Source organism: Prorops nasuta, unplaced genomic scaffold (genome assembly GCF_024137725.1).
Source record: "Prorops nasuta isolate Cenicafe-Biocafe unplaced genomic scaffold, Cenicafe_Pnas_1.2 PNAS00011, whole genome shotgun sequence".
NCBI lineage: Eukaryota > Metazoa > Arthropoda > Insecta > Hymenoptera > Bethylidae > Prorops > Prorops nasuta.
Genome location: NW_027116808.1, coordinates 636,759 through 650,286, shown reverse-complemented (window position 1 = coordinate 650,286; position 13,528 = coordinate 636,759). Strand labels below are relative to the sequence as shown.

Genomic DNA, 13,528 nt, shown 5'->3' with positions numbered 1-13,528 from the left:
TATCCGTTGGAAAATGTTGAAGAATTTCCAAGTCGAGAGAAATAACGTAGAAGGAAGCTTGATTTGGAGAACCCTTATTGAAAGTGCTTGGACAAAGTCGCGGGAGAGCTATACGTTGAGGTATACTACTGGGCCAGGGCGAGAATCCGTGGGATTGGTAAAGCCAGGCCAGCCAGTCCGTTTGTTCAAGCAAAATTGTCCGGAAAACCTTCGAACGATATTACGGATTTTCTGTGAACTGACGGAAGATGAAGATGGCAAAAGAGAGTGATATTTTTCTTCCCTCTTTTTTACCTCGTCTCTTTCTCTCTCTCTCTCTCTACTATTTTTTTTAGTTATACCAGAACTAGCCTTAGAGTCCCTCTGCACATTCAATTTCTTTTCTTCTCTCGGTGGGCTGAGCAAATCGAGAGTGAGCCGAATGGCGAATATCATTCTCCCAGTTGCGCCTCCTCCTAGTCCGTGCTTCGCTACAAATGTTACGATCCTGTCCTCGAAAAGAATTGGAAAAAGAGTTTCTTCCGCGAATATCGATTTCGAAGCACTCGCGACGTCCTTTTAAAGAAACATCCAAATTGTATTTCACTTTTATAACGCACGAGTATTCTAATGTGCAAATAAAAAATAAAATTGAACCTTCTCCCAGTAGTGTATGAGTGTGATTGTGTTTGCGATCGAAGAGTTTAGATCCGCTGCACACAGATATTTATTTAAAAAAATATATATATATATATATATATACATTTGGTGTGAAATTGAGCAATAACGGTATTCGACGGCTCGTTTTCGATATCCGACGCTTCAATGGAACTGATTGTAGGCAGTAGGCCGACTTTTCTATTCGAGGAAAAAGGTTCCTTCCGCATGATTGCTTTTCTGTATCGCATTCCTACAGTGGAAGGAACGAAGATGGCAGAGTGGGAGGGTAAGGGAATAAAATGAAGAGAAAAAGAAATTTCTTTATAGTGAAAATCAAGGATCGAAAAGGTGAAATTACGAAACGATGCTGGATGGCAAGAAAAATCCATTGATTCGAGACGAGCTTATTAAGCTCGAAGCTTTTATTCTTCCTGTCGTTCGTTCTGGAATCCCTGTCGTTATTGTATTATTCGTTATAGGAGAAGAGGGAAGATTCTTCTTTCGCGAAATCCATGAAATTCTTTGAATTAGGTCGGGGGAAGCCTCAAACAAGACGTTTCATTCGAGATATCCGTCTCAAAACTCACCAAGCACCACTTTGCAGCTCTTCCAAGGCGGATATTTCATTCCCAAACTGACTGGCTTCTACCCAAACGCTCCTCTCTCTCTCTCTCTCTCTCTCCTCCCCTTTTCGTCGCTCTACACCCTCCTCCTCCTCCTCCTCCTCCAATGCCAACCACGAAACTCTGCCGACCGTCCTCAGGCAGAGACGATCAATTAGAAAAGTTAAATTACTTCCTGAAATAAATTATTTACTAATCCACTGGTTTCCTGCAGCACCCACCTCTTCATCCTTTTTGTGGACTTTCATCCCCTACTCCACTACTCATTTTTCCAACAAACGTGACTCGATAAGAAACGTCCTTCTTGCAAATTAGAAAAATTGTTATCGAGTTTATGATAAATCCTTGATCGAACGATAACGTACTTTAATTATCAAAAAAACAATTTTCTTCGTCCAATTCATTTAATCCTTGGATCAGTCATCGAGACTGTCATTGCTCTTGCTTCATTTTCAAAAATACTCTGATTCGATGAACGAGTCAAGAAGGACAGGGTTTGCCAATTCTAAGGCATCGAGAATTACCATATATATATATATATATATATACAAAGTCGTAAGGATACTCGGCATGGATGGTTAACGAGCATCTGTAAGGGGCAAAGTTCTAAGCTTGCTGGTTAAATGTCGTTACAGGAAACTCTCCAGTTTGAATACGGTCGATACATTTCACGCAGACAGATTAAATTAATCCGTTAGTTAAATTTGCAGAAACCTCCTAAAATTCATAATCTCCCATATAACGAATATTAATTACATATATATAAATATATACTCTAGCTCCCACACGATGAAACATGAGAAATTCGTTCATGGCGATAATTATTTTGTTCGATTGTAATTTTTGTATAAAGAAAAATCCATTGCTAGTTCGATCACGAATCCACATGGATCGATCGTCGTCGTGACGAGCACGTTGAGTATTTTCCTAATCCAAGATGGTAAGCTCATTTTCTAAAGTAGTTCTCGTAAGGATGATAACTTGGATGTATCGATTTATGGCGAAGCGTGGAGTGGAAGTATCCCCTATAAACCTCACTGATATCCAATATCCAACACTGTGACTGGATCATCCATCCAGATGACCACTCCTATCCATTAAAATCTAACAATACTGAAATAGTTTGATGAACAGAAATGGAGAATTAATATTTCTTACTTCGATAATAAATATATAACTTTTTGTATAACGTGTTACATGGAACCTTGTAACAGGAAACTGATGATATGGAGGATGAACGAAAAAGCAACGATGAATCTAGATTTATTGTGGATTACTTGGAAAGCTTAAATGGATACTCAGGTGGATAACATTGTTAATCGTGTGATCGGAGCGATACAGAGTGGCTAGGGTTTTCCAAGCTGGACGACAACGTAATCCTGGAAGTTTTGGAGCATTGGCTTACGTCGATGATAGAGCGAGAGGAAGTGAAAGTTATGGAAGAGAGAGAGAGAGAGAGAGAGAGTTGGGTGTAGTCAGTAATGGTTTATAGGAACTGCTAAGTTAGTTGGATTGTCAGAAAGGAAAGGTGAACTGCAGCCTGAGTACAGGTAAGAAAGGTGGAGGGGGGGGGGCATGAAGATCAACGAATCCAAGCCAAGGTTAGGTCCTTGTCCAGCCAGCAGAGACTCCATCGGGGATTGTGACCGAAACCACATTTCCCAGGATCCCTCAACGAATCGGTTACTGTCAGCCATCCGGAGAACCAGCATCCTAGAAATTAATCTCCATTTAAAGTTCTTCCTCTGAAACGTCAGCTAGTCAGTCGTCTTGCTGTGTTCAATCGCAGTTTCCTCTTTACCTCCCCCTCCTCCTCTTCTGATGCTACTTCACCTCCACGTTCCTCCCCCCTCGGACGACCGAAGATTGACTCACTGGAAATCTGATTAAGCCATTCCAGTCTGTAAATTTTGCTCTGATTTCTCTATCAGCTTGACAACAATATTTGAAATCCTACCATCGTCCAATTCAGTGAATTTTCACTTCGACCAATTGCTGAATCAGGGTTTCCATTTTACGAATTATGCTCGAGGATTCTGCACGATTACAAATATGTATTTGTCAAATATATGAAATATGTATACATTTGTTATATCATATCGATTGTACACTCGTTGAAATCTTGAAGAGAGTTAGTGGCTGTTAAAGTAAAGCTTTGGTTTCTTTATTTTCAGACCACTCGTATACATTTCGTTTGAGAATTTCAACAATCTTGTATATTTGGCTCTGCTTTCAAATCGGTTTTGCTCGATACAGTATTACGAATAAGACAAAGTTCTATTTTTGATCAAATCGATAGGCTGGTGGAAGCAGGGTGAGATTTTTGTCAAATGAGAAAAATTTGCTTGATATGGTGAAACTTGATTTTTGATTTATTCATACGAGAGATTTGAAAGTGCAAGTGGGAAAGGGTGGAGCAAAACGGGTAGGGATTCTGGGAGGATAAACAGACGACCTGTTGTACCGGTAGGTCAGGGTCACGAGGGAATACCTGCCACCTTGCTGATTACGTTACACCACCCATGAGAATTCTTGTCAAATCGAGATACATGAAATGCTGTCGAGAATTATATCGTGAACTTTGTAATGTCTCCTTGGGAAACCAATAACGAAGTATTAGCATCTAAAGGATTAAATATCACACTATCAGTAATCGCACGTTAAACTTGAGTACTCGTACTCTCAAAATCATCATAAATCCTATCTGGACGATAAATTTGATTATCTCGTTGTAGAATATAGAGAACAGCTTACGTCGCTAAACTCATAAACGTCAGAAACCAATTACAATAATCATAACAACTTTCGGTTATCTAGATCATGTGTAACGATTATCTAGGGATACAGTTGAATCAAATTAGGATTTTGTGGGGGAAAGCGTACTGTGGGAACGATATTGAAAGGCGAGAATAAAAAGCTGTAGTAACTGCAGACGACGCTGTAGGGGGCGGGGCCTCGTGACACGTGGATTCGGTATAAATCTGAAGCGACCTGTATATGCACATGCGGTTTATACGAGCTCGTATACCCTGCGCATAAATACTTTATATATATACATATATATATATATATAACTATACCGTATTCCAGGCTCCTTCTGCAGCTTTTGTGTCGTACCTTTCCATTCGTGGATTGGTATAGCAGCTATATCCATCCGTCTATCCCCACGTAGTATTTCCCCCTTTTAAAACCGTGTACGTATGTCGTGCTTCTTATAGAGTATCCCCGAGCCATTCGTGCATCCATTTCTTTCTATTTCTCTTCTAGGTGAGTAGATTTGCCCACGGAAGCCTAGATGCTTATGGCGCATTTCGAGAAATGCAGATTCCACGTAGTCGAGAGAGGCTAAATATGTTTGCTCGTGCCACTGTGAACCTGTATTTGTTTGTTTGTTCGTTTGCATGTGTACGTCTGTGTGCAGAGCTGTGGGTGCAGTGGTGGTATACGTTCTCTCGAATTTTCCTTATGTATCTCCGTCAAGCAGAGTTCTCTCGACTTCGGAAACCACAAGCTGCAGCTTCCTGCAAAATTTAAGCTCTCGTTTCTATATATATATATATATATATGCTTGCTGCCCACATTATTATTGGCAAGCTCTACGTCACTCTCATACAACGTAATTTTTTATTCAATATAAGTATAGTGTTACTTTTAACATCCCTTCCTGCAAAACCGCTGTAAACCTATTAAAAGTCAAGCCTGTATTGGCAATATTCGAATGAACTTGGGCCCTCTCTGAAATATCCCAGTTTTATGAGCGAGAATACATAGAGGGAGAGAAGAACTTCAAAGTAAAGGGTATACAGTGGGATAAATGCAAAGAGCAGTGGTAGAGGGTACAAATGTAATTGTAACAAGAAATATAGTTTTTTTTGTCAATAAAATTTCTCACTGGTTCCATACACAATGGGGAAAATTGGACAAGAGATATTTTTAATAATACTGTATTAGTTTTGTATTTTTATTCCGAGTGTTGTCTTACCCAGAGCCCCACCGTGCAGCGATTGCACGAGAGTTGTGACATTTGTTGGTATAATCGTGTAAAAGCAGAGTTGTAAAAATTCTCCCAGTGATTTAATATTGAAAAAGCCATATATACTATTGTACTTTATATGTGGAAATAAATGTAAGTGATGTTGTACTAGTTGCTTTTCGTGGAATTGTATCTATAGTATTATCATAGAGGCCTGGTTTGGCAAGGTTTACCTAAAATGAGAAAAGGCAATACTGCTCCACTTTGTAAACGATTTTCCTTCCCTGAAAAGACAACAATCGTAGGTTTTTGCGTCAACATGCAAGCGAGTGCTTCGTTCCTCCTTTCTCATGCATTTTATATTACAATAATATCCCAAGACTGCTTTTAGACGTCTAACGATCATACATTCCACGAGCCAAAGATATGATTTCGTGAGATGATAACCAATAGAATTTAAAAGTGGACGATCATCATTATACACATATAGCTTGAACAAAATCAATAACCGCCCAGTGGACACCAGAATCCATCTCGTGCTCGTTAATAAAATATTGCTAAATTAAATAGCAGCCAATAATACTTTATTGCCCACAAACTTTATTTTGCCATTTTATCTAAATTCTGGAAACTTTTAACGTATCAAATCCATTCCTTTTATTTTATTTAGAGATTCAACCGTACAGTTCGAATACAAAATTATAAATTATTTTCTGTATATTTTCCTCTCTTTCTCTCTTTTATTTTTCTTTTATTCAGTCAGTAGTATTATTTTTCATGACCTGATCGATGATAATAAAACGATGTCTGATGCTAGGTGCACATGTGCAGTGACTATAAATATATATATATATATATCATATATTATATAGTGGTGAACCTAAACAGGCTTGCTTGCTCGAGAAAGTGGCTTTGTATGTACAAATTGCGAGTGCTGGCCTTATCCACTTGCAGAGGGGAAGGAGTTGCAACGTCTATGGGGGGAAAAGCGTGAAAGGACGCAGGGGTGGCCCAGAGGAAAAGGAGAAAAAACGCTAAGGGTGCTCGTTATCACTCTGTAAACAACTTATCCCACGTTTCACTTTTATTAAATCTCACAATTCTCTAATTTACACTAATATAATAAGAATTTATCTCCCCGTTTCCTTTCGCTAACCCTCTGAAAAAGTACGTCCCTTCTAACTTTAAGAGCACCTAGTTCATTTCTATTTATCGCTTTCGTGCTACTTATCGAATTCTCCCGATAAATACCAAAAAAAAAGAAAAAAAGAAAACTGTACACTTCCATTCGAAGGGGGAGCAGCTTTCTCACAGTGGCGCGTGCAATCCGGTAAAATCCAGGCTGTTAATTCCACAGATAAGGGCTTGGTTCGTGATAATCTAGAATTAATGGGGCGATATACAGGTATTTTTCAAGTGTTAAAGTTTTTTCCATCGAGAGAACTATTATCGTTGGTGCTATCGAGCCACTCTTATATTTACTTTTCGACCCTTTGCTGGCAGACTGACGCGTGGGTTTCTCGATGCAGTCGGACGAGATTACATCGGGTTAGGTTGAGCTTGGCCTGGGCTGGCCCAAGGGGTAGGGTTTAAATTATATTTATATATAAAAAGTGGATTTGGCAGTGGTGTTGGATAAAATCGACAGAGTGGGGTAAAGTTGGTGCGTTTGGTGATCGTTCCTCGCTAAAAAGCCAAGTTTCGCGTGAGAGGTGGTCAATTATATACAGTACGATGCGTGATGTCAGGTGAAAGAAAGGCTGCCGAGCCAATGAGCGACTTGTGCAACCTGGCTTGGCTTCTTTTTAACATTCTTATCAGTGTTTTCTTTTTTTTTACGAATTTTCTTTTGGTTTAAAGCGTTTCGTATACTGAGCTTACCAGGTGGGACTCTGGGCTGGTGAAGGTGATCACTGCGCCTTGAAGTCGCCTTGCATTTAGCATCGCTGCAGCCTTCGCAAACCAAAGACGTCCAATTGCGTGCGTACGATCCGCCCAATTCGATCACGAAGAGCGCGCGCACAAGACACACAACAATTTAAATCGATTCTTCTGTCTCTCTCTCTCCTTATTTATTTTTTTATTGATTATTTTTCTGTATTTTTATATTTCCTCCCCTCTCTCTCTCTCTCTCTCTCTCTCTCTCACACTTTCACAGCTGTATTCTTGCCAACTCCAACTTTTCCAAGCACAATCCAAATTTTCTCTATACGTTCAACGAGACAAATTCACGAACATAGCCAATGAAATTCTCCCACTCGAGCTTGTAAATCTTCCCAATTGGTTTTTATTCGACAAAAAATGCAGAAAGAAAATTTGACAATCTGACGAGACGAGGAATTCCTTCAGGACACACGCTGCATATTTTGGAGCCTCGAGGTTATATACGTTCTACGATACTGTGTCTATATATATGTATGTGTGGAATTTTTAGCGCAGGATGATAAATTGCACGATTATTCGGGGGGATCCGCGGTTGATCATAAGATATCGTGGAAAATATAGCTGCGTCTCAGTTGCAGTGTCTGACGTATAATGCAACAGATATATGTAGACTATTATAAATTATACGGTGTATCTTTATAGCGGCGCTGTTATATCAGCTGAACAGGTAAAATTATCGGAGCACCTGGTCAGTTATCAAAGAAACTCGTAAACTACAGCTGATACTGTATATAAAGAAATTATTTCCCATCTTTATAATTTTCTTAAAATTAATCAAAATATTTTTATCGTTTTTGAGATACGATCTTCGAACGAGGGTAGTGCAGCTAGTAAAAATTATCAAAGAAACTCATAAACTATTACCTATGTGCTATATAAAGAATTTATTTTCCACCCTTTTACTTCCCTTGAAATTAATGAAAATCTGTTTTTCCTTCTTGAGGTACGAGCCTCGTGTGTATAGGCAAGGGGTTGGAGGAAATAATTTGGAGGGTTAAATAAACTTTTAATATCGACCAATTTCGTAGCAAGAGGAGGAGTATAATAAACCGTTAGACGAACAAAAGCAGGTATAATGCACTACCATATCGCATAGTCAGTGAAAACTGGAAAGTGCAGTTTCTATTCTGTCTCGCTTTGTCGTTTGGAGTTCCACGCTTGACAATGAAAATGGGGACTGAAAGAGAATGGTGGGATGAACTCGTAAATGCAATTTCGAATATCCCCCTGGCTCTATCGCGTTTTCATTTCCACCCGAAAAATTTATATCGCTCCCCCTGCCTTCTACGTTTGAACGGGATTCCCCGTAATTGGCATTCGAGATTGTTTATCGAAACAATTATTATGAACGCTTGTGCGAAAAGAGGCGATAATCGAAATCCCGATTTTCCCATTTTAGCCACGAGTGTGAAAAATACAGGAGAATTCGTAAAAAAATATCTTTCAAGCATATTTCGTCAAAAAATAGGGAGGAGCAATTTTTTGTTACTGTTTTTTTTAAAGGATAACAGTGTTAAGAGTGGTAGTAGTATTATTAGAATGGTTCAGCTGCCAATTGAGAGATTGTTTTATACTTTGAAAGAGTAACAGCGTTGATAAAAGTACTATTATTAATAGAGTCCAATGAACTCGAATTAAGAGATTATTTATCACAACAATTTCCATCCAAATTTATATCAAAATAGGTAAAAATCGAAATTCTCATTTCTCCACTGTATCCACGAGCACAAAAAATACAAGAAAATTCAAAGAAAATATCTTCCAAGTAAATCTCATAAAAAAATGAGAAAGACAATTTTTTAGAAAAGTAATAACGTTAATAGTACCAGCTGTAATAGTAATAGAACGCTTGAGCCGAGTTAAGACAGACTTTCGGGCTTCGTGTCGGCACATGCCGCGCGAGCATCAAGCTCCTTTGCCGACAATCAGTTCTGCTCGTAAATATGAGTAGACACGCGTCGAGCTTTAAATATCCTAAAGCTTGACGGAAGCGAGACTCTCGTGTTATACCACGTAACTTTTCCCACAGTCACCCTCGCGTTGATCTATTTTTAACCTTAAAAATCCCCCCCCCCTAAACTATCACCTTTAAATAAAAAAATGTTAAAATAACAACAACAAAAAAGTTGCAATTAAATCCCAGCTTAAAATAGTCACTTCCAATTGGTCAATTCAGGGCAGTATTTCAAATGGTAATTTTAAATGTACAAATTGGAACAGCAATGTTCTCCTGTAGCCAGCTTATCTTTAGCGCGTCATGTAAATGGGCGCTTATCGATTATCGATATTTGGTTATAGGCCGTAAATCGTAATAAACTTTAATTAATCGCCAAAGATTTATGGCGCAGAGTTTGAGGAAGATTGAATATCGCAAAGAGGCTGTCAGTTCGCTAACGCCGCAGCACTCGGTGATTTCACAAAACTGAAAGCAAACGAGTTTTCCGTTAAACTGTCGCCCGCAACTTGAAATTTCAGCGAGGATGGTAGCGAGATTGCTTATACGACTCCAAAAGTGCAACGGTATAACGTGCCTCGTCCTCCCACTGCACCTTACCTTCGGCAGCGTTTCAATGGAATCAAAATTCAGCGTACCACGCTTCGTACACAAAGCAGTCTAATATCTCTTTTATTCAATTACGTCATTTTACAGAAATTTCTCTGGCAATGTCCTCGAAATCTACGCAAACGCGAGTGATAATAATAATAGCTTTGCGTTTTCCTTAAAAATTTTCTATTTTCAACTTTTATTCTCTTGAGAATTTTATTTATTTAGAAATAATTCATAATTTTTGTCAGGGTGAGAGAAAATTGAATTTTATTGCGAGCTACGAGTGACACATTGATAAAACGTTCAATGGGTAGTGTTACTCTTGCAGAGATTAAGCTGGGTGTCTTATAACTCCAGCCCCCATCAAACAGACCACGTTGGATGGATGAGCTATCTTTCTCTATTTTTCAACCAAGTAATCTCTATCCTTCTTTATATCTGTCTTTGCTAAAACAATATATCACTGGTAAATTAAACATTGTCACGAGGATTCTCTCGGGCTGACGAATAAAAGTATATGAAAAGTCATTTTAATGGAGAGAGAAATAACATTTGGTAATAAATATAATATTGAATGAAACGATAAATATTAATTGTGCTCGTGACGAATGCTTCTTAATGTAAACTAAATTTTCTCGTAATTATTTAAACGTTCTCGTATTGGCCAATGTATATTTTCAATCGCCAACCATATTCTTTTAATTAACAAAAATCGATTCAAATTCGCAGAACTCAATTAATGCGTGATTTATTTAACTGAAAATTCATTGCTCCATCCAATTATTTTATTCACTTCGTCAAAAGTTTAGAGACGGAATAAACTCCATTCGGTTAACTTAAACAAACACAGGATTTTTTGCTTGTTGGCTACTGTTATTATTATTAAATCGTTAGCTCGATCGATAAAGAGTTCAGAGATTTATTCTGTATTATTTATTCACTTCTGGAGCAAAATTAGCTCGGTCGTTCTTTTTCTTTCGAATGTGAAATAAATATAGACAGGCAAAGATGTGTTCTTTTTTCATATAACAGAATAAATATACTTTCACCATAATAGTATAGTAGTAGGTCGAGAAAAAAAATCAGTACAATAAGCACAAGTAATAAGTGAAATATTAATGGATGCCAGTAACGAAGCTTTTTTCCTTTTCCTTAATCCACCTACCCACTTTCCACTTGACTGCGATTTTAAATCGGTGCTAATTACACTTAGAGTTAATCGTACGAAATAATAACTAAGAACTGCTTTACTAAGTGCAGCTCTGAAATTGTCACTTAATTGTCTATAGAATCGTTTCATCTACAACTTTCTCTCTCTCTTTCCCTTCTACTCTGCATTTAATAAACAACTGTACTCTGTATACTACAGTTGCAAGAATTTTTATTGTCCAATAAAAGCGAAATTGGACAATGGACAATTTTAATTACTTTATGGTTTTGTCTAGTAACAGATGCACTTGACTCTGTGCATGTCTGATATTGCATTTGCACATTATTTAATAATAGCAGCATACATTTGTACATATTCTTAAATAAAACGGTTCTGACACATTGATCTATAATTAAGCAATATGAAAATTGCAAATTACCAGGTTTAAACATTAATATCGTTCCATTTCGTTCAATCTTGTTTTATTTAAATTTTACATTTATCCTGAGTTATATATTTCACAAAATTGAGATACGGGTTACTAAAGTTAGTGGATGGTTGTATTAAAATCTTTTCCAACATTTTCAATGATCTTCTAATTTGGTTTTACATTTTACTATATATTTTTAAATTCTCTCTGGAATTATAAATTATAAAGGTAGAAAAAGACATTTTTCTTTAATATTTTACATCTTATAGAATTTTTTTTCAATGTATATCTTTCTTGGTTTGTAAATAACACTCGAGTGATTTAGTTGGTAGAATTAGAATGTTGAAGCTCTAACAGTAGACGTAATACTGCTGAGAGGGCTGATAAGTGGGGCGTGAATGCAACCTTGGCACTCCAGACAGGTCTGCAGATTCACTTATATCCAAAGTACGCAGGGAACACTAATGGTGCAGAATTTCTCCTAAGTACTCCCACTGCATTTACAATTTGACATATGTACTCACTGGCCCCTCACATTATCATTAATACAAAATATAACTCTTCACACCTTACTTTACAATTATATAAATACAATATCAATTTTTTTTTCAAAATTATTATTTTTGCCACTTTTATAAAATTGGTCCATTAAACAATTAAAAGTTAAAAAAAGGCTGACCAAAAGATAGCCATTTGGGGAAACAGTTTGAATTCTCATATATCCATTAATTTTTCGAAAGGACTAGCTCTAAATACTCAAATCATAGCTGCTCCAAAGCATTGGAGTATAACATCACTTTGGTTAATAATAACAAAATAATCTGCGGGTGAGATTCATACGAATCACTCACTGAGTAGCCTTTCCTATAATCTCTCAACAGTTCATAATCCAGTCTCCCCATCAGCCAATATAAAGTTTTAAAGCTTTAAACCTTGAAAGGTTTTCATTTTCTCTAACAGAGCTTTATGCTCGAAGTTCTTTATATTTTTAAAATACCACAAATGTACATCGAATCCTCCATTATTGGGAGATCTTATAAATTGATATTAGCTTATGGGATAAATATAGTATTACATCTAAAAGTACTTTTATCAGAGTTTTTAAATTCCATTTTATGTTTCCAAAAATTTCATTAAATGAGTTAACCCAACCGGCTTTTCTGCTCCACTTTTCTCATGGCTGTCTCTTTGCATGCACATACATATTCCTTGGGAGGAATATTTTAGCTTAGAAGAGGATTTGGAGAAGGAGAGAATATTTTATATTCGTCGAAGAGAAAATTCAGATAGAAATACAGTATATCAGGGAAAAAGTGGATCGTTTAAACGTTGAAATGGACAGCTTGGAAGGGATATAGTGATTAAAGATTATCATTAAACGAGAAAATTAGAGTATATATATGTAATTTCGTATGCAATCTGAAAATCTTTTCAACGATGAAACGTTGCGATTCTGAATGTTACAAAAGCTGCTATCTAACGCTTTGCCAATCTCAAACGCAGGATCCTTTGATCCCTCATGAGTATTGAGGACCGAAGATCGATAACTTTCGATCAACGATCGATAATTGATCTGTCCCTCAGATATGAGTGATGGGTTAATATTGAGGACAGTGATGGGACATACGCGGGTCGTGATTTGTTTCCCCTCGCATTACTCCGATACTTTTGGTTAATCGTTTGTAAATGTAGGATTAATCCCCCCCCCACCCCCGTATAAAGTATATCAGGTGACCCTCATTCTGCGGATGATGCATACAATACGTGTGGCAGTGCATTCTCAGTGCAGCAGCCATTTTCTGAGAGTCACCTGACCAGACCGGAAATAAAGACATTATTTATCGTTCTAAGTATTCTAAGGGCAAGTATATAGAATGGAAGATGGAGAGAGAGAGAGAGAGAGCGAAGGGTGGTTCCTTTAATGATAAATTGCAGATGAATATTTATTGTGTGTACATAAAAAAAAATTGTTTAGCCAATAAACATATTTTGAGTATACATATATATAGAATATTCAGTTTTATGCCATCGATTTGTTTTCGTAAATGGCGTTTGCCTGTGAATGGCTTTAGAATTTTTTTCTGATCGTTGACGAAAATTACAGGGAGCAGTGATGAAGGCGTATATATATGTGTGTGTGTGTGTGAGTGTGTTGTGGTGGCGATGTCGGCCTCACTAATGCGAGATCCACCAGCTGGAGTTTCAGGAGCAGCGTCAAAAA

At 37.4% G+C, this 13,528-nt stretch overlaps 1 protein-coding gene across 1 annotated transcript in view; it reads right to left on the bottom strand.

The window, feature by feature from the left end:
- Window positions 1–13,528, bottom strand: part of LOC136777673 (neurexin 1-like) — a 193,835-nt gene that overhangs the window by 68,849 nt on the left and 111,458 nt on the right. Inside the window, exon 10 of the mRNA XM_066734143.1 lies at window positions 7,117–7,188. Coding sequence (XP_066590240.1) covers window positions 7,117–7,188 — 72 coding nt within the window. The remainder of the gene's footprint in view (window positions 1–7,116; window positions 7,189–13,528) is intronic.